General features: G+C 37.6%; 1 protein-coding gene across 1 annotated transcript in view; it reads left to right on the top strand.

The window, feature by feature from the left end:
- The window catches only part of LOC126418948 (serine/threonine-protein kinase BRSK2), a 196,209-nt gene that overhangs the window by 121,953 nt on the left and 53,829 nt on the right, over positions 1-20,427 (top strand). Inside the window, exon 11 of the mRNA XM_050085984.1 lies at positions 18,795-18,961. Coding sequence (XP_049941941.1) covers positions 18,795-18,961 — 167 coding nt within the window. The remainder of the gene's footprint in view (positions 1-18,794; positions 18,962-20,427) is intronic.

A 20,427-nucleotide genomic window follows, 5' to 3' on the forward strand; every position in this document is an offset into this window, starting at 1 on the left:
ACGTTTCACATCTTGTAGGTTCTTCTTCGTAAAGATTAAGACATTGTATATATAGAGGTTTATTACAGTCATAATTTTTTGTTTAGTAAATAAGGGTTTGCAGTGAGCCTTATGTGAAGAATTTGTAATTATCCTAATGGCTTTCTTCTGCAATAATAGGATGTCATGTATATGACTACAGTTACCCCACAAGATAATGCCATAGGATATTATACTCTGGAAAAATGCAAAATAAGATGATCTGATGTATGTTTCAGGTACACAATTTCTGAGTTGTCTTAATAAATAAATTACTCTAGATAGTTTACTACTAATATAGTTTACATGTTGGCCCCAGGATAACTTTTCGTCTAAATAAACTCCCAGGAATTTAACAGAACTAGGGTCATCAGATAGTGGCTTGTCTCTTAGAGTGAAGATTATCTGCTGAGTTTTATTTTCATTTAGCAGGAAACTATTTGCTCTGAACCAATATGCTGCATGAGTGAGTGTATTTTCAGCACAGGTTTTAAGATCATTAAGACTGTTACTGCTATGGAGAAAAGTCGTATCATCTGCATACAATACAGTGGTGGATCTAATAAACGAGGGGAGGTCATTGATCATTATCAGAAACAGGAAGGGCCCCAGTACAGATCCCTGAGGCACACCTACTTTAACATTTTCTATGTTTGACATTTCCTTACCAACACAAACTACCTGTTTACGGTTGTTGAGATAAGCTTTTAATAGTCTGAGACTGTTTTCTTTGATGCCGTAGAATTCTAGTTTCTCTAGTAGTGGCATGTGCTCAACACAGTCGAAGGCCTTGCTTAGGTCACAGAATGAGACCTGAGCAAAGCCTTTGTTCTCAAAAACTTTGAGGATGTAACTGACTACCGTGTTGATTGCATCAATGGTCGACAGATTCTTCCTAAACCCGTATTGTGTAGCATTAATTATTCCTAGTTTCTCAAAGTGAGATGATAATTGTTGGTACATGATGCATTCTATTACCTTGGAGAATGTGGGTACTATTGAAATAGGCCTGTAGCTAGATGGAGAGTCTTTATCTCCCTTTTTGTATACTGGGACACTCCTAGACAGTTTTAACTCATCAGGAAAATATCCCTCAAGTAAGCACTTGTTTATGCAATGGGTTAAGGGGTAGAGAATGCAGTCACACACTTTTTTTAGCAGGTTGGATGATATGCCATATATATCTAAGCTATCAGATGATTTCAGTTGTTTTATGACCCCTTGTACATATCTAGGCGATACTTCGGAGAAGGTTACCATGCTTGTATTTAGTGACTGTCTACCCCAATTTTGGGAGAGTAACTCTGATGGACTAATGTCTGGTTTGATAATTGTGTCTCCTATTTCTCTCACTGAATTAATAAAAAACTCATTGAGTGTTTGTGGTGGGATATTAATTTTGTCTTTTTTAGTATCTCTGGCAGCACTGTTAATTACTTTCCAAGCAGTTTTGCATTTATTGGTGGAATTATGTATGCTGTTGGCATTGTAGGTTTTTTTGGCTTGCAGGATGGCTTTTTTGTATACATTCCTGCATTCCACATAGGCTGATTTGGCACAGTCAGACTTCATACTATTGTATATGTTGTACAGTAACAAAACTTGTTTCTTTAGGTCTGTCAGCTGTTTAGTGTACCATATATTTTGTCTGTTTTGAGATCTGGATTTGTGGCTGCTGTCCATTATTTTGATTTTCTTTATGGGAATACTATGGTTAAATAGGGTCAAGAATGCATTAAAAAATCTATCAAATATTATTTTGGCTGGCAGATCATTACTTGATGTGTAATGTCCATCAACACTACAATGGCCAAACCAGTCTCTGTCAGCAAGGGAATTACGAAATGTTTTAATTTTATCCTCAGTTATGGGTCTGGTAATCACAACTGTTGGGACAGGTCTGTTTGCATTGCTCCTATTGAGGGGAATTTTACTTGCATAATTTAGAGATACGGAGTCATGGTCAGAGAATGGGAACACTACAACTTCACATGTGTTTTCAGTGGTCTTGAAGTTTACAAAGATGTTATCTAAACATGCTTTGTTTCTTGTGGGCCTGTTATTAACATGATGTAAATTGTATTGTCTTAGCAAGTTTTCCAGATCTGCAACACTACCCTTACATTTAGTAACATCAAAATCAGCATTCAAATCACCTCCTATTGCAATATCATAATGTAGCCATTTAATATTACTTAATTCACTCAATAGCATGTCCATTTTTTCTAAAAATATGTGAGAAGCCATAGGGTCAGTATCGCCTTGTGTGTTCCTACATCTCTCCAGAATCCAAACTGCTCTTCCCTGAGGTCCGCTTCTACCAGTTTTTCAATTCAATACTAAATAAAACTGTATAACACTGATGCAAATATAAGTACTGTACATTATTGTCTAGTGAGTGAAGAATTGTTGAAACTATCACAAAGCCAACAATGCAGTTGTCTTATCTTGGTGAGAACAATCACTCAGTGAAGCCGGCAATAGTTACTGACCACTTGCTGTGCCAAACTGTTCTGGTGTTTGCTGAAGGCATCTGATTGTACTGCCAATAGCACCGAGTTAAAAATACGGGAAAATTTCTGACACGTCCCAGACCATCGGGTGTGCTGGTTTATCAAGTGCTGGGTAATTGTGGTCTTACTGTACCATCCTCAGACATAAAAAAAACTAAATTACAGGACATGTTACTAATAATGATCATTTGTATGTAAACCAACAAATAAATGAACTGCATTAAAATTATGGAATACCGGAAAATACCTGATCACTACATTGGGCAATACGATAACAAAGACTTGTGCTACAACTTACTTATTTAGTCCATATGATCTAATATTATACAATGTAGTATAGGTGTCAGACAAAATATATTAATATTTACAGTAAAGGACTGACGTTTACAATACATTGCAATAGGTTTTTATAAAATTAGCTTTACTGAGTAGTTCATGTATTATACTTAATCATAACCAGCACAAAATACATTATTGTGTATACCAGGTACATTATGGTGCATTTGCTTCACTGAAAAGTTCAAGTGTTGTACTTAATCATAACCAGCGTGATTACCTTTCTAGGTATTTTTTATAGAGAAAAAGCAATGGCACACAAAATAATACATGGTGTTCATAAACTATCTCTACAACTTATGACTATACTAGTTTTAAAACTATGCTAGATATTCAACATGTGATAAGATAGCTCATAATGTTTCTTTCTCATTCATACACATCAGTTTTTGCAACCTTAGTGGCAAGGGTAATGTCTAGTCAGAATTCAATTTCTTTCCATTTACAGTTCAAGACCACCATGGTGGCATGTTAAAATGCATTGTGAATGCATGTCCTATAGGTCTAACCTCAGTTTGGCACACCATATCCTTTACAAAATGCCACAGGAAGAAGTTTAGATGGTATGAGGTCAGGGGATCATGGCAGTCATTGAATTGGACCTTCTTGTCTAATCCATGTATCTGAAAACTTTTCATATAGAAATTGACAGGCATTTGGAGACCAATGGGGTGGTGTCTCATCCTGCTGGAACATGACATCAGGTTGCAGGTGTTCCAATTGTGGCATGGAGAACTATTGGAAGACTCCCAGGTAAACAGCACTGTTGACAGCAGACTCGGTGAGAAAGAATGGGCCAGTGATGTGATTGCCTACCAGTTGGAGCAAATACAACATACATTTTTAAATGGACTTAATTCACAAAGCATTTGTGTCACAAAAAAGTGCAGTATGCAGAGGTATTGTTGTAAAACTACGTTATAATGCCACCATGTACAGAAAGTCAGTGAATAAGGAGAATCTGCTAGTTGCAAGTGGAGAGAGAGAGAGAGAGAGAGAGAGAGAGAGAGAAATAAGATTCCATTTTCTTGTTTTGTAAGATGTGTTGGTGTCAGAGGGAAGTCAAATACATTCGACACACTGGATACAAAGAAATAGCTCAAACTTCAGTCCCACATATTACGAAAAGAAAGGATTTGAATAACCTATTAATTTGCATGTCATGTTGACCCTGCTCCCATTATATTGTACCTCCCAGAATCTGGTTTTTTTCCCGGCCTGCATATGTACAACATGGCAGTTGCATAGCCTTGTTTGATGGCACATCAGTAAACACATAACACAACACAGTGCAATTGTAATTCGTAAAGCGAATTCCAGTTTCCATTGATAGTTTCTCTGACACAATTGTTTACAATTATTATTTCCTCAGATCTGCAACTAATTTGATATCCACAATAATTAGCAGGCCCCTTTGCAATATCACTAAGTATTAACAATGGAAATAAAACTGAATTAATTTTCTTTGTGTCATTTTCGTATATGCTTCCTAATAGCATCTGTCTTTGTACAGGCTCCAGAGTTTGACAGTAATGTAAAATCCAATTAATGTTTTCAGTGTTACAAAGATGAAATATGAAGTATGTGGTATGCAAGCAAAATCTCCTATTTCTCCAAAAAATCTGTGTATGTGTTATGTATTAGTTCATTCCTTGGTCATTCATCTGAATGATGTTAAAATTTTGTTAGAAATTGTGCAAACATTAGAAGAAACAGGAAATAAGTCTGATGATTCCATGAATTGGCACAAACAATGATTGTTGTGCTAGTTAAAGTTCATATCAAAAATATAGGAAACATTACAGTAGTAATTTTCAGGGAGGGAGAAAATGGTGTACTTTTTTTTTGGTTAAATGAAGGGGGAAGAAAACAAATAAAGTTAAGCAGTGTGCAAAGCCAATTTCCTGTTATACAACCAGAAAGTGACTTGTATAAATGGAAGAAAGATTTACACAAACTACAAAATATGTGCTGAAATGAAACTCACAAAAGTGCGAAAGGATGGCTACTCTAAAGATTCAGAACTGCTTATGAAAGTCAGTGCACTGTTACCAAGGGAGATCTATGAAACTGGGGTCTCTAAATTATGACTGAGATGAACATTACTTATTTCCAGGCTTTTTCAATGTAGTTAAACAGATTCAGAAAGTTATATGGAAAAGAATGCTGCAAAATTACAAAGTTTACTTGAAATAAACATCTAGAGGAGATGTCATTATTTGGTAATACTACAGAGAAATTTGTAGCTGACATGAAGATGAAACTTCTTGTTATTCCCTGAAATGCTGCTTATAATGCTAGTCAGTCAGGTTTCATGCAAGAACTGTTGCAAACTGCACTTTATCATTTTGAGGGTAAAAAAGACATAGTTGCTTTGAGTCAATGAAATCTATGACACATTCGCATACAGCAGGGCCAGTGATAAGTATCAGTGAATTACTGTTTCTGCAATTTTTTTATCTGTCTGCAGGAACCTGAAGGCGAATTGGTACCAAAAATAAAAAAGGACTAATTAGCTGAAAAACATCTTATAATCGATGTAACTAATCTGTAAAAATGGAAGAGAATAAGTTTCAATATTACATCTGAAACATCTTTTTACCAGTTGCAGAAAATAATTCATTGCTTTTGTTGGAGTCATGGTCTGGACATAACAGGACTTCTGTCTTTAGGAGGACAATGAAAGGCTGTTAATGTAATAATGGGATTCTACCAGTAACTAATAACGTGATTCAGCCTCTTGTAAAAAATTTTTTGAGAGTTTTAAAGCATTTTTCAGAATCCTGTCTAACAATGTGGTTATTGACAGCTATTTGTCTCTTGGGTTTATCAGTGGAACAATATTGCTGAACTTAAGACACTTGTGCATCATCAGTTTTCACCACCACATTTTATGAATTTGATCAAGTATGCCTGGTATGCAGCACAATATGCAGAAAAACAACAATGATCACTTTAAATCTGCCCCGGTATTGTCCAACTAAAACCCGTAATTACACTGAACTGCCAGAATGTATTAATTTTTCTTATATCATGCTTGCCTAGCGTAAGAAAAATATTCAGTTTGTTTTCATCATCCAATAGACACTTCATATTTTTGTGATTACTACAGGAAATAAACAAGGAACTGTTCCATTGTTAGTAAAATCATCTGTGATGTAACATCATACACTGCCTTGATTTTCTTTCTTCTGATAGTCACTTGTGTAATAACTACATCTGCAACAGTTTAGCTGTTTGTATGAACTGCAAGTCATTCAAAAAACTAATGATTTGAGGCATTTTTGCATGGTTTCAATGCTTAAAATTTGTGTGTATGCATTTTGGACTTTGCGATGTGTGGTGCTACACTCTGTTGTCATGACTGCAACTGTATATTTGCCAATTTGCTCGCAAGGCAGGAAGGGTTGTATGAACTGCTGTTATAAGTGTTTCTTTGCATGGCAAAAAAGAGTAACTGGAACATTAAAAGAAATACGTCCTGTGCACCTTAGCAGCTAAAATTTTGGCACCGTATTTCTTTAGATGTATTCTTTCTGTGTGAAAAATTTCATGCTTGGTCCCATTTCCTTGTGAGTCAAATACCTTTTGGAAGTTAAGAAACATTGCATCTATCTGACTGTCTTGATCCATAGCTTTCAGGATATTATATGAGAAAAGCATAAGTTGCATTTCACATGACTGGCATATTTGGAGTCCATGCTGGTTAGCATAGAGGGGTTCATTCTGTCTGAGATACCTCATTGCATTTGAGCTCAGAATATGTTCTAAGCCACTACAACAAGTGGATGTCAGGGATAATGGATGTTAGTTTGATGTTCACTTCTGCTGCCCTTCTTGTAAATGGGTATGATTCATGTATTCTTCTGACCACTGGGCACTGTATTTCTAATGTAATTCTTCAAGCTTTCCCGGCGAGGTGTTGTCATGTTGACTAATTGGATTTCTGCTGGTTATTCGCATCTTTCCTGTATGATATTTCAACTGCGTGACTCGCAGTCTTCTTCAGGTGCTATCTGATAGCACCTGAAGAAGACTGCCAGTCACGCAGTTGAAATATCATGCAGGAAAGACACGAATAACTGGCAGAAACCTGATTAATCAACATGACATTGTCTTTCTGTTCAAGGAATCTTCAATATATTATGGATAAAAGAGGTGCTAACTTGGCTCCAAATATGGTGTAGAATCTGACAGAGATTCCTCAGGCAGTGGAGATTTGTTCTATTTCAGTGACTTCAGCTGTTGCTCAGCTGACACAAATATCTGTTTCAGTTGTCTTTGCAGTGGTATGAGAATTAAGTAGGGGCATTACTCTAAGTTTCCCTTTGTGGAGGAAAATTTGCAATTAGAGTTGCTCTGCAACTCTCATTTGCAGCTGCTGTCTTTTCCATGAGTGACTGGACACTAATCTTAGTGCCACTAACAGCTTTTACAAATGAGCAGAATTTCTTTGGATTCTGTAAAAGATCTTTCGATAATATTCTGCTATGGTAGTCATTGAAGGCATCATGTACTGCTCTCGTAGCAGCTAATACATTTCATTCAGCACATCTCAGCCCAAAGCCGTATGCTCTGTTTTACTTCTACACACACCAAAAAATGTTTTGCATCACCCTGGTTCCCAGAACTCCTTTGACTGTTCAGGTGATGTCACTAAACCCACCCAAAGATGTAAACAACCATGCATGAGCAGCACCTATTAGACGGAGGGGGTCTGACAGCCAATCAGTTCCAGTCAGATTAGATTAGATTAGATTAATACTAGTTCCATGGATCATGAATACGATATTTCGTAATGATGTGGAACGAGTCGAATTTTCCAATACATGACATAATTAGGTTAATTTAACAACATACTTAAGTTAATATAACAACTTTATTTTTTATGTTTTTTTTTCTTTTTCTTTATTTTTTATTTTTTTTATTTTTTAATATTTTTGTTTTTTTTCTTTTTTTTCTTAATTTATATCTAAAAATTCCTCTATGGAGTAGAAGGAGTTGTCATTCAGAAATTCTTTTAATTTCTTCTTAAATACTTGTTGGTTATCTGTCAGACTTTTGATACTATTTGGTAAGTGACCAAAGACTTTAGTGCCAGTATAATTCACCCCTTTCTGTGCCAAAGTTAGATTTAATCTTGAATAGTGAAGATCGTCCTTTCTCCTAGTATTGTAGTTATGCACACTGCTATTACTTTTGAATTGGGTTTGGTTGTTAATAACAAATTTCATAAGAGAGTATATATACTGAGAAGCTACTGTGAATATCCCTAGATCCTTAAATAAATGTCTGCAGGATGATCTTGGGTGGACTCCAGCTATTATTCTGATTACACGCTTTTGTGCAATAAATACTTTATTCCTCAGTGATGAATTACCCCAAAATATGATGCCATATGAAAGCAATGAGTGAAAATAGGCGTAGTAAGCTAATTTACTAAGATGTTTATCACCAAAATTTGCAATGACCCTTATTGCATAAGTAGCTGAACTCAAACATTTCAGCAGATCATCAATGTGTTTCTTCCAGTTTAATCTCTCATCAATGGACATACCTAAAAACTTGGAATATTCTACCTTAGCTATATGCTTCTGATTAAGGTCTATATTTATTAATGGCGTCATACCATTCACTGTACGGAACTGTATGTACTGTGTCTTATCAAAATTCAGTGAGAGTCCGTTTACAAGGAACCACTTAGTAATTTTCTGAAAGACAGTATTGACAATTTCATGAGTTAATTCTTGTTTCTCAGGTGTGATTACTATACTTGTATCATCAGCGAAGAGAACTAACTTTGCCTCTTCATGAATATAGAATGGCAAGTCATTAATATATAATAAGAACAACAAAGGACCCAAGACTGACCCTTGTGGAATCCCATTCTTGATAGTTCCCCAGTTTGAGGAATGTGCTGATCTTTGCATGTTACGAGGACTACTTATTTCAACTTTCTGCACTCTTCCAGTTAGGTACGAATTAAACCATTTGTGCACTGTCCCACTCATGCCACAATACTTGAGCTTGTCTAGCAGAATTTCATGATTTACACAATCAAAAGCCTTTGAGAGATCACAAAAAATCCCAGTGGGTGGTGTTCGGTTATTCAGATCATTCAAAATTTGACTGGTGAAAGCATATATGGCAAACCTTTCTGGAAACCAAACTGACACTTTGTTAGTACTTCATTTTTACAGATATGTGAAGCTACTCTTGAATACATTACTTTCTCAAAAATTTTGGATAAAGCTGTTAGAAGGGAGATTGGACGGTAATTGTTGACATCAGATCTATCCCCCTTTTTATGCAAAGGTATAACAATAGCATATTTCAGTCTATCAGGGAAAATGCCCTGTTCCAGAGAGCTATTACACAGGTGGCTGAGAATCTTACTTATCTGTTGAGAACAAGCTTTTAGTATTTTGCTGGAAATGCCATCAATTCCATGTGAGTTTTTGCTTTTAAGCAAGTTTATTATTTTCCTAATTTCAGAGGGAGAAGTGGGTGAGATTTTAATTGTATCAAATTGCATAGGTATGGCCTCTTCCATTAACAGCTTAGCATCTTCTAATGAACACCTGGATCCTACTATATCCACAACATTTAGAAAATGATTATTAAAAATATTTTCAACTTCTGACTTTTTGTTCGTAAAGTTTTCATTCAATTTGATGGTAATACTGTCTTCCTCTGCTCTTGGTTGACCTGTTTCTCTTTTAATAATATTCCAAATTGTTTTAATTTTATTATCAGAGTTGCTGATTTCAGACATGATACACATACTCCTGGATTTTTTAATAACTTTTCTTAATATAACACAGTAGTTTTTATAATTTTTGATAGTTTCTGGGTCACTACTCTTTCTTGCTGTCAGATACATTTCCCTTTTCCGGTTACAAGATATTTTTATACCCTTAGTAAGCCATGGTTTGTTACAAGTTTTCTTACGAGTATATTTAACTATTTTCTTGGGGAAGCAGTTTTCAAATGCATTTACAAAAATGTCATGAAATAAATTATATTTTAAATTGGCATCAGGTTCACGGTACACCTCATCCCAGTCTAACTGCTGTAGGCTTTCCCTGAAATTAGCAATTCCACCAGGAAGGAGGTACACAGCTCATGTTGTTTGTAGTTCAACCATGCCTAGACAGTCAATACCACAGTTTGATCGCATCCGCATTATTACTTTGTGCCAGGAAGGGCTCCCAACAAGGGAAGTATCCAGGTGTCTCGGAGTGAACCAAAGCGATGTTGTTCAGACATGGAGGAGATACAGAGAGACAGGAAATGTCAATTACATGCCTCGCCCAAGGGCTACCACTACAGTGGATGACCGCTACCTACGTGTCATGGCTCGGAGGAACCCTGACAGCAATGCCAACATGTTGAATAATGCTTTTTGTGCAGCCACAGGACGTCATGTTATGACTCAAACTATGCACAATAGGCTGCATGATTGCGCTAATTCACTCCCAATATCCTTGGTGAGGTCCATCTTTGCAACCACGACACCATGCAGTGTGGTACAGATGGGCCCAACAACATGCCTAATGGACTGCTCAGGATTGGCATCACGTTGTCTTCACCAATGAGTGTCGCATATGCCTTCAACCAGACAATTGTCGGAGACGTGGTGTTTGGAGGCAACCCGGTCAGGCTGAATGCCTTAGGCACACTGTCCAGTGAGTGCAGCAAGGTGGAGGTTCCCTTCTGTTCTTGAGTGGCATTATGTGGGGCAGACATACACTACTGGTGGTAATGGAAGGCGCCGTAATGACTGTGCGATATGTGAATGCAATCCTCCGACCGATAGTGCAACCATATTAGCAGTATATTGGCAAGCCATTCATCTTCATGGATGACAATTCGCGCCTTCATCATGCACATCTTGTGAATGACTTCCTTCAGGATAGTGACATCGTTCGACTAGAATGGCCAGCATGTTCTCCAGACATGAACCCTATCAAAGAATGCCTGGGATAGATTGAAAAGGGATGTTTGTGGACGACTTGACCCACCAACCACTCTGAGGGATCAACACCGAATTGCCATTGAGGAGTGGAACAATCTGAACCAACAGTGCCTTGATGAACTTGTGGATAGTATGCCACGACGAATATAGGCATGCATCAATACAAGAGGACGTGCTACAGAATATTAGAGGTACTGGTGTGTACAGCAATCTGGACCACCACCTCTGAAGGTCTCACTGTATGGGGGTACAACATGCAATGTGTGGTTTTCATGAGCAATAAAAAGGGCAGAAATGATGCTTATGTTGATCTCTATTCCAGTTCTATGCAGGTTCTGGAACTCTCAGAACTGAGGTGATGAAAAACTATTTTTGATGTGTGTATTATGCAGTAGTCTCTGTTTCTTTAGAAGTTACATGCAGTGCCCTGTGCTGAAAGTTTTTTGAGTTCCTCATTGAGATATGGCACGTGGCACGACTGCATTTTTATCTTATTTACTGAAGATATAAATCTTTCCACTTATTAAGTTGCCCTCTGTACTTTGGTAATCAGTCTTGCTGCAACTGCCTTATGGTCACAAATACTGGTTTTAATGTGGACATCCTCAAAGAGGTCAGGCCTGTTTGTGACCATAAGTTCAAATATATTTCTATCATGAGTGGGATTACAAACCACGTGGCCCAGTTAGTTTTCAGAGAAGGCATTTAGTAATGTTTTACAGGATATCTTGTCATGCCCACCACTAAAAAAAACTATAATTACCCCATTGATTATTGGATGATTAAAATCTCCTCCAATGATCACAGCATGATTGGGGAGCTTACATACTAGTGAACTTATGATTTCTCTAAAGTTTTCAGTTACCTCAGGGAGTAAGACCAGTAGTCAGTAGAAGGAACCAGTTATAATTTTATGGCCACCCCTGACACTGAGTCTTGCCCAAACAATCTCACATGCAGCTTCAGTTTCTTGTCTACTGCAACAAATGCGCCATCTCCATTTTCCATTAGTGTATCCTTCTGATATGTTTACATTTTCCCCAAAAATCACTCTGCTGTTGCTTTTAGGTTTTAACCAGTTGGCTGTACCTAGTATTATGTGAACTTCACTACTTTTTATGAGTGCTGCAAACTTTGGCACTTGGTCGTGTATATTTTGGCAGGTAACTACTAGGATTTCAATACTGTCATATGAGACTGACATTTCTTTGGTTCTTATACTGATACCTCTGACTCTCCTACAGCTATTATTAACTGGACTGGATTGAAAGTCATCTAACATAAAAAACTTTGTGTGTAATCCACAGACAGTCAGCCACCTTGTTACTAGCCTTTGATGCATAGTGCACCCCTGATGCATTTAGTGAGACCCTACAGTTCTCAGTCCTGTGGCGCAAGTTAAGGAATTTTCAGCTTAGTCTGTTGCAGAAACTTTGCAGTGTCTGGTTCAAACCTTCCACTTGACTCAGAACCATAGGCCCCTGATCTGTTCTGGAGACAATAATGCAAATTGTGAGCTTCATTGAAACTCTGAGTGAGGATTGCCTTCTCAACCTTCTCTGCCAGCCAGTGGAATAATCAAAGTATGATCTCAGTGCGCAGTTGACAGACATTGTTTGTCCTCATGTGCACCATAATCTGCAGTTGACTGCATCCTGTACCCTTAGTGGCTATCGGAATAGCCACATCAGTATGTTAGATCAGGTTCCCAGACATACACACTGAGTTCACATGGTGTTCCTTCCATCACATGCTGCCTTTTTCCTAGCATATGTTTGAACTGCCAACAAGTAGGATACTTGCTATCACAAGAACAAACACAATTTATGGAGTGTAGTACTTTATAGAGAAACACTTAAGATACAATGAAGTAAAGGTTGTGCGTAGCACTGAACATATTGACTGTACAACAGTAATACAGGTTAGAGAATAGTCCAAGCACTCATTTACGATCACTCAAATAATACTGTTTCTTTGGCAGCTCACAAGAGCATGCCAGCAGGCTGACCCAGGTGGCCTCTATAAGCAGGCCTGTGAACTGTATGCATGATCTCTGAAATCGTGTGTGTCCTGAGTAAAGATACATCAAGACTCTAACCTTTTGTCTGAGCCTCCCCTTGATATGGAACACAGCATGTTTCCCAACAGATGAAGTGAGTCTCGTCAACTCACTTTTAGTTTAAGTGGGAGACAGCACCTCAGATTTGTTGGTTGGGGGAATGAGTGTAAAAACCTGAGTTCTCCCTGGTCCCTGTCTCCCCTGTACAGGCTGCCTAGCTCTGCTGCTGACACACTACTCAGTCAAGTGGGTGAGTAGTGACAGATCCTGTACTTCCTGCAGAGGAGACAGTACCTTAGGAGGCTTCTAAGAGTCATATACCTTTGGTGTCTCTAGTATATGACTCTTAGGAGTCCTTTCAACACACTCATTTGCAGCACCTTTCAATTACTTGACAGTGGTCAGAGTGATTTCCAGCTGCTTATGAACAGCAACTATCTTATCCCATCCTACAAACAGTGTACATAGGGGGACTGCATTGTGATTGGTGCAGTATTTTACAGAATAGCAAGCAAATAAGTTTAAACTGAGCTTGTTGATTCTCTTTCACTTTATGGGTCTAAGATGCTACAAGTATTACCAGTAACCTTTCAGAACTGAAGCGGTTAACTGAGATATACATTACAGTAACAGAAAAACTTGTTGCCCTAAAACATTTTTCTGGTTATGTTCACTAATGGATTTGACAATAGTATTAATTTTTGATAAATGCAGACAATATATGCTGCTCTTGAAAGAGAAAACTAATGTAATATGATATGACTGTAAATTACAGACACTTATGTTCTATGAAATATGTAATGCACAACTCACAGGTTTAAAAAAATTCTCAAAAATATATCTTTTTTCATTTAAATATACAGTAAAATTATGGAACAATTGTTTCTGAAGAAGGATACTGTTGCTAAAAGCATATAAAAATCATGAATTAAGTTTACAATTTATGATATAGTAACAGTTGCTCATCACAAGAATTCCTGAAAATGAACAATGTATCACATTACACACGAGCGTTGACACGGTTAGTGGGAGATTATGTGAAAAAGACATGAACAGTACAATATTATAATTTAAAACTTGGCCCGTCTGGCAAATGCAACCATCATACAATATGAGTTAGATGGGTATGTGCTAAGCAAGATCTTAAGAGATGGAAAAGAGTCACCATGGTACAACAACTGAGGTAGAAAACTACTGCAAAAGCAAAGGCAACTTCACAGCAAACATAAACATAGCCAAAGCCTTGCAGAAAAACAAAAATTACGCGAAGCGAAATGCAGTGTGAGGAGGGCTACGCGAGAGGCGTTCAGTGAATTTGAAAGTAAAGTTCTATGTATTGACTTGGCAGAAAATCCTAAGAAATTTTGGTCTTATGTCAAAGCGGTAGGTAGATCAAAACAAAATGTCCAGACACTCTGTGACCAAAATGGTACTGAAACAGAGGATGACAGACTAAAGGCCGAAATATTAAATGTCTTTTTCCAAAACTGTTTCACAGAGGAAGACTGCACTGTAGTTCCTTCTCTAGATTGTCACACAGATGACAAAATGGTAGATATCGAAATAGATGACAGAGGGATAGAGAAACAATTAAAATCACTCAAAAGAGGAAAGGCCACTAGACCTGATGAGATACCAGTTCGATTTTACTCAGAGTACGCGAAGGAACTTGCCCCCCTTCTTGCAGCGGTGTACTGTAGGTCTGAAGAGCGCAGTGTTCCAAAGGATTGGAAAAGGGCACAGGTCATCCCCATTTTCAAGAAGGGATGTCGAACAGATGTGCAGAACTATAGACCTATGTCTCTAACGTTGATCAGTTGTAGAATTTGGGAACACGTATTATGTTAAAGTATAATGACTTTTCTGGAGACTAGAAATCTACTCTGTAGGAATCAGCATGGGTTTCGAAAAAGACCATCGTGTTAAACCCAGCTCACGCTATTCATCCACGAGACTCAGAGGGCCATAGACACGGGTTCCCAGGTAGATGCCGTGTTTCTTCACTTCCGCAAGGTGTTCGATACAGCTCCCCTCAGTCGTTTAATGAACAAAGTAAGAGCATATGGACTATCAGACCAATTGTGTGATTGGATTGAGGAGTTCCTAGATAACAGAACGCAGCATGTCATTCTCGATGGAGAGAAGTCTTCTGAAGTAAGAGCGATTTCAGGTGTGCCACAGGGGACTGTCGTAGGACTGTTGCTATTCACAATATACATAAATGACCTTGTGGATGACATCGGAAGTTCACTGAGGCTTTTTGCAGATGATGCAGTGGTGTACCGAGAGGTTGTAACAATGGAAAATTGTACTGAAATGCAGGAGGATCTGCAGCGAATTGACACATGATGCAGGGAATGGCAATTGAATCTCAATGTAGACAAGTGTAATGTGCTGCGAATACATAGAAAGAAAGATCCCTTATCATTTAGCTGCAATATAGCAGGTCAGCAACTGGAAGCAGTTAATTCCATAAATTATCTGGGAGTACACATTAGGAGTGGTTTAAAATGGAATTATCATATAAAGTTGATCATCGGTAAAGCAGATGCCAGACTGAGATTCATTGGAAGAATCCTAAGGAAATGCAATCCGAAAACAAAGGAAGTAGGTTACAGTATGCTTGTTCGCTCACTGCTTGAGTACTGCTCAGCAGTGTGGGATCCGTACCAGATAGGGTTGATAGAAGAGATAGAGAAGATCCAATGGAGAGCAGCGCGCTTCGTTACAGGATCATTTAGTAATCGCGAAAGCGTTATGATGATGATAGATGAACTCCAGTGGAAGACTGTGCAGAAGAGATGCTCAGTAGCTCGGTATGGGCTTTTGTTGAAGTTTCAAGAACATACCTTCACCAGGGAGTCAAGCAGTATATTGCTCCCTCCTACATATATCTCGTGAAGAGACCATGAGGATAAAATCAGACAGATTAGAGCCCACACAGAGGCATACCGACAATCCTTCTTTCCATGAACAATACGAGACTGGAATTGAAGGGAGAACCAATAGAGATACTCAAGGTACCCTCCGCCACACACCGTCAGGTGGTTTGCGGAGTATGGATGTAGATGTAGATATGCAGTCTCACGCAAAGGAAAATTCAGAAGTCAGCTTGTATATGTAATTAAATGTGCAGATGGCTCAGATTTTTTACTTAGCTGAATTTCTCACATCTCCTACATTAAAGTGCCAAAGATGAACGCTGCAATGTCAGTTTAACAAAGTCAAAATTGTAAAGACTTAGAATCAATAGAGAACATTGTTCCCTTGAGTCAGTTTGTGCTCATCTTCCATTAAGATGAGTACTGTGAACCTTTTCCACAAAAATTTGGCACAGATCCTGTGTTGAAATCCACAGTCTCAAAGATTATGGTGTGTATTGTTCACATAGCTCCTACTTTGCAAGAAAGAAAACCTTAGTCTGTTGCAGTCTTCATTCAGAAACTGGTTTGATGCTGCTCCCCACACTATTCCACCAGTGCAAGCCTCTTCTTCTCTATATAAGCACACCAACCTACATCGGATTAAACCTGCATATTGCATTCAGGCCATGGTCTCTCTCCATATTGTAATGCCCTCCCCCCCCCCCCCCTCCCCCCCCCCTTTCCCTGACTGTCTTCCATTATGAAACTGACAGTTGCTTGAGGTCTCTGGATGCATCCTACCAACTGATCCCCTCTTTTAGACAAGTTGTGCCATAAATTTGTTTTTCCCAAATTCGATGTCTTTTTCAAGACACTATTCATTTTGTTCAACTGCTCTTCCAAGTTTCTGAATTTTAATGCCCTTTGCAAATTTCTCTGTGGTTTCCTTTGCAGCTTGCCCATTTGAGTAACACTGGTGATAGGCTACAATCATATCTCACTCTATTTTCAACTATGGCTTCCATTTCATGTCTGGTTTTGCCAAAAGCTATCTTTAAACCTACAAATTTGTTTCTTCAGTCTGTCTTCTAAGGTAAGCTGTATGTTTAATATTGCCCCATATTTCCAGAACACAAACTGATGTTCTCCAGTGTCAGCCTCTAGCAGTTCCCCCATTCTTATAATTTGTGTCAATATTTCGGAACCATAATGTATTACTGAGAGTTCAGTAGTATTCACACTTGTCATCATCTACCTTTGTTTTTTCATTGGAATTATTTCTTCCACTTGAAGTTTGAGGATATTTCACCTGTCATGTATATCTTGCACATCAGATGGAATAATTTTGTCTTAGGTGTCTGTGCCAAAGATTTCAGTAATTCTGAGGGAATGAGGGAATGAGGGAATGTCATCCACTCCTGAGATGTTGTTTCCATTTACGCCTTTCAGGGCTCTCTCATATTCTTCTTACAGCAATGGTGGCTACAGGAAAACCTCAAGGATGGGGTGCTAAAGGTATCTTGCGCTACCTCTTGACTAATCTTCACACTTGCACTTGCTACAACTAGAACATTTTATTATACTTATTCATTCTTGTCTTAATGTTTGTGCTTCTGAAAATAAATTAGCTTCCTATTTGGCGAGTAGTCCTGGGGAGGGGAGTGTTGGGTGGGGTGGGGGGTGAGGGGGACTTAAGTAAAGAGATTTTAAACATCAAAACAGGTGCCAGTGTTATATGATGAGAAATAATTTGTATAAAAGAATAATAAGATGAGAACAAATTTATTAATTATTATTGAGAATGTGTGAGCAGACCGCTGTCTCCGCTGAGGATAATGTGAAACATGATGCTAGCACAATATATATTTTTGGATCAGTGAAACAGTAACAACAGTTGTGTATAGACATACATATATTATTCTATGTAAAATAGACTTTAGAGATTTGTGTCAAAGCCATTGAACATATTATAAGATCTGTTTTATACAGCCAAGTACTTGTGAGAGTGTTCCACACAGACATCAACAGTGTCTTAATCAAGAGACAAAATACTCCAAACATAAAATAAAGCAAAAACTGAGCAAGCTGCCTCATTGAAATTGAAGAAGAATTACGGGAACTGTTGAATGGAATGAGCACTCAAATGAGTACAGAATAGGGAATTGAGAGTAGACAAAAGTAAATGAAAGTAGCAGAAATGAGAATAGTGAGAAACTTAACATCAAAATTGGTGATTACAAAGTAGGCAAAGTCAGGTAATTTTGCTAGCCTGGAAGCAAAGTAACCCAATGGATGAAGCAAGGAGGACTTCAGACACAAAATAGAATAGGCAAAGAGGGCATTTGTGGCCAAGAGAAGCCTACTGGTATCAGACATATCGCTTAATTTGTTTTAATTTCTGAGAATATACATTTGTGTCACAGCTTTGTTTGGCAGTGGAACATGGTCTGTGGGAAAGCTGATAAGTGAAGGTAATTGAAGCATTTAAAAGGTAGTGCTACAGAAGAATCTTGAAAATTTGGTGGATTGATAAGATGAGCTAAGAGGAGGTTCTCTGCAGAATTGGCAAATAAAGCAACATACAAAAAATGCTGACAAGAAGAAGGGGCAGGATGTTAGGTCATGTGTTAAGACATCAGGGAACAGCCTCCATGGTAATGGAGGGAACTGCAGAGATAAAAAACTGTATGGGAGGACAGAGACCATAATACATCCAACGAATGATTGAGGACGTAGGGTGCACGTGCTACTCTGAGATAAAGAGTTTCGTGCAGGAGAAGAATTGGTGCTGGGCTGCATGAAACAAGTAAGATGACTGAAGACACAAAAGGAAAAAAATAATTATAATAATAATATTCTGTTTAAATGTTGCTTTTTATATCATTGTATTATAAATCTAGCACCAAATTAAGCTAAGAAAAATTAAATAATGAGTCTTTTTTTGAATAAATGTCGTACATCAAGTCACAGTTTCATTGAAAACATGTATTTAAAACATAAGTTGTATGTCTGTAATATCTTTTCAGCATCCTCAGAAGAAGTACACCTTACACCTGAGTCTTCACCTGAACTAACAAAGAAGTCATGGTTTGGCAGCCTTATGACCACTGAAAAAGATGAAACCTTCACTATATTGGTCAAAGGAAAACCATTAGCTACAGTCAAAGCTGATCTCATTCATGCCTTCTTATCAGTGAGTATTGTTTCCAAGTTGTATAACGAACTCAGTTTTATTAAATTGTATGTATTTAGTTCACATGTATTGAAAAGAGAATGAGTGAAGACAATTACTCACCACATAGTAGAGGTGTCGGGTGGTGACTAGGCATATAAAATATAAATGGAACATAGTAACTCAGCATATGAACATTTGGTTTTCTTCAGAATGTGCATGTGCACACACACACACACACACACACACACACACACACACACACTCTGAGAGGGATGTGGTCAAACTGGCACAGAATATGTGTGTATATGTGCAAGTTTGTTGCAAGCTGGGCTACTACATTGCCAGTTCCTTTTTATGTGCCTTTCCACTGCTCATCCCTTCCTCTATTAAGGTGAGTGATTTTCTATGCTCAGTTAATTGCTTCTGTTCCATTCGGAACTTTTCAGTATACTATACATTAACTTGTTTTAGAAATTTCTAACAATTTTCGTTCTTAGAAGCTATACTGTAGAAACAGCTTTCTTACTCACTTGTACATAATGCAGTGCAATAATAAACTAATGGTTGGGACTTAACTTGTGCTACCACATAACATTTTATACAGACTTAAAAATTATTTTATAAAGGAAAAATCTTTAATATAGGCAGTATATAGTAACATTTTTCTTTGTAAGGTATTTGTTTGGAAATCTTTTGGTCTTCTAGTTTCTTATTTTCATTTCTAATATCCTGTAGTATTCCTTATGTATGAAGTATGGAATCCATAAAGAAATATCTGTTTAAGAAGCTGGTGATCCTAAGCTTTTTATGTGCATTAAATCATGGAATCTTTCATTAATACCCAATTTTTATGATGTGATTAGTCACTGTAGATACAGGCATGGTATTGTCATATCTCACAGATCAGAGATAGAGCAAAGCACGAATGATATTTTGCAATTACATTTCACAATAAATCTTATTTGTTAATAACACAGACAATGTATCTAATTTAAGAAGTAGATGTCTTCAGTGACAAATAGTCCTTCTCAGAGGATTAGGATTAAGTCTTTAACAATGAAAGGTCTGGCCAATCTTGCAACATGTCACACTTATGAGAACATTGCTCCTGAAAATAAATATGAGAAAAGGTTAAAAAATTATTTATCAGCTGATTAAATAATCCTTTTTCAGAAATGATTGCTTTAGGAATTTTAAGATAATTTTCTGAGAAGCAACAATTATACACAGTATCTGTCTAAATGCAGTTACATGAGGAAAAATAGATGAGTGTTCTTTGCTAATACCTGTTAAATTTCGTTAAGTTGTAGAAGGATATTTTTGTGCAATATTGTCATGAGCCATGCTGCATGCTCTGTGGCATAACAATTAGAGTCACTGCCTGGTGTGCTGTGACTCAGCATTGATACATAATAGAAATCACCATCAATAGCTTTGTCAACCTCCTCAGATTCATTACTCAGATTGCCTTTACTGAATCGCTT

This window comes from Schistocerca serialis, chromosome 9 (genome assembly GCF_023864345.2).
Source record: "Schistocerca serialis cubense isolate TAMUIC-IGC-003099 chromosome 9, iqSchSeri2.2, whole genome shotgun sequence".
NCBI lineage: Eukaryota > Metazoa > Arthropoda > Insecta > Orthoptera > Acrididae > Schistocerca > Schistocerca serialis.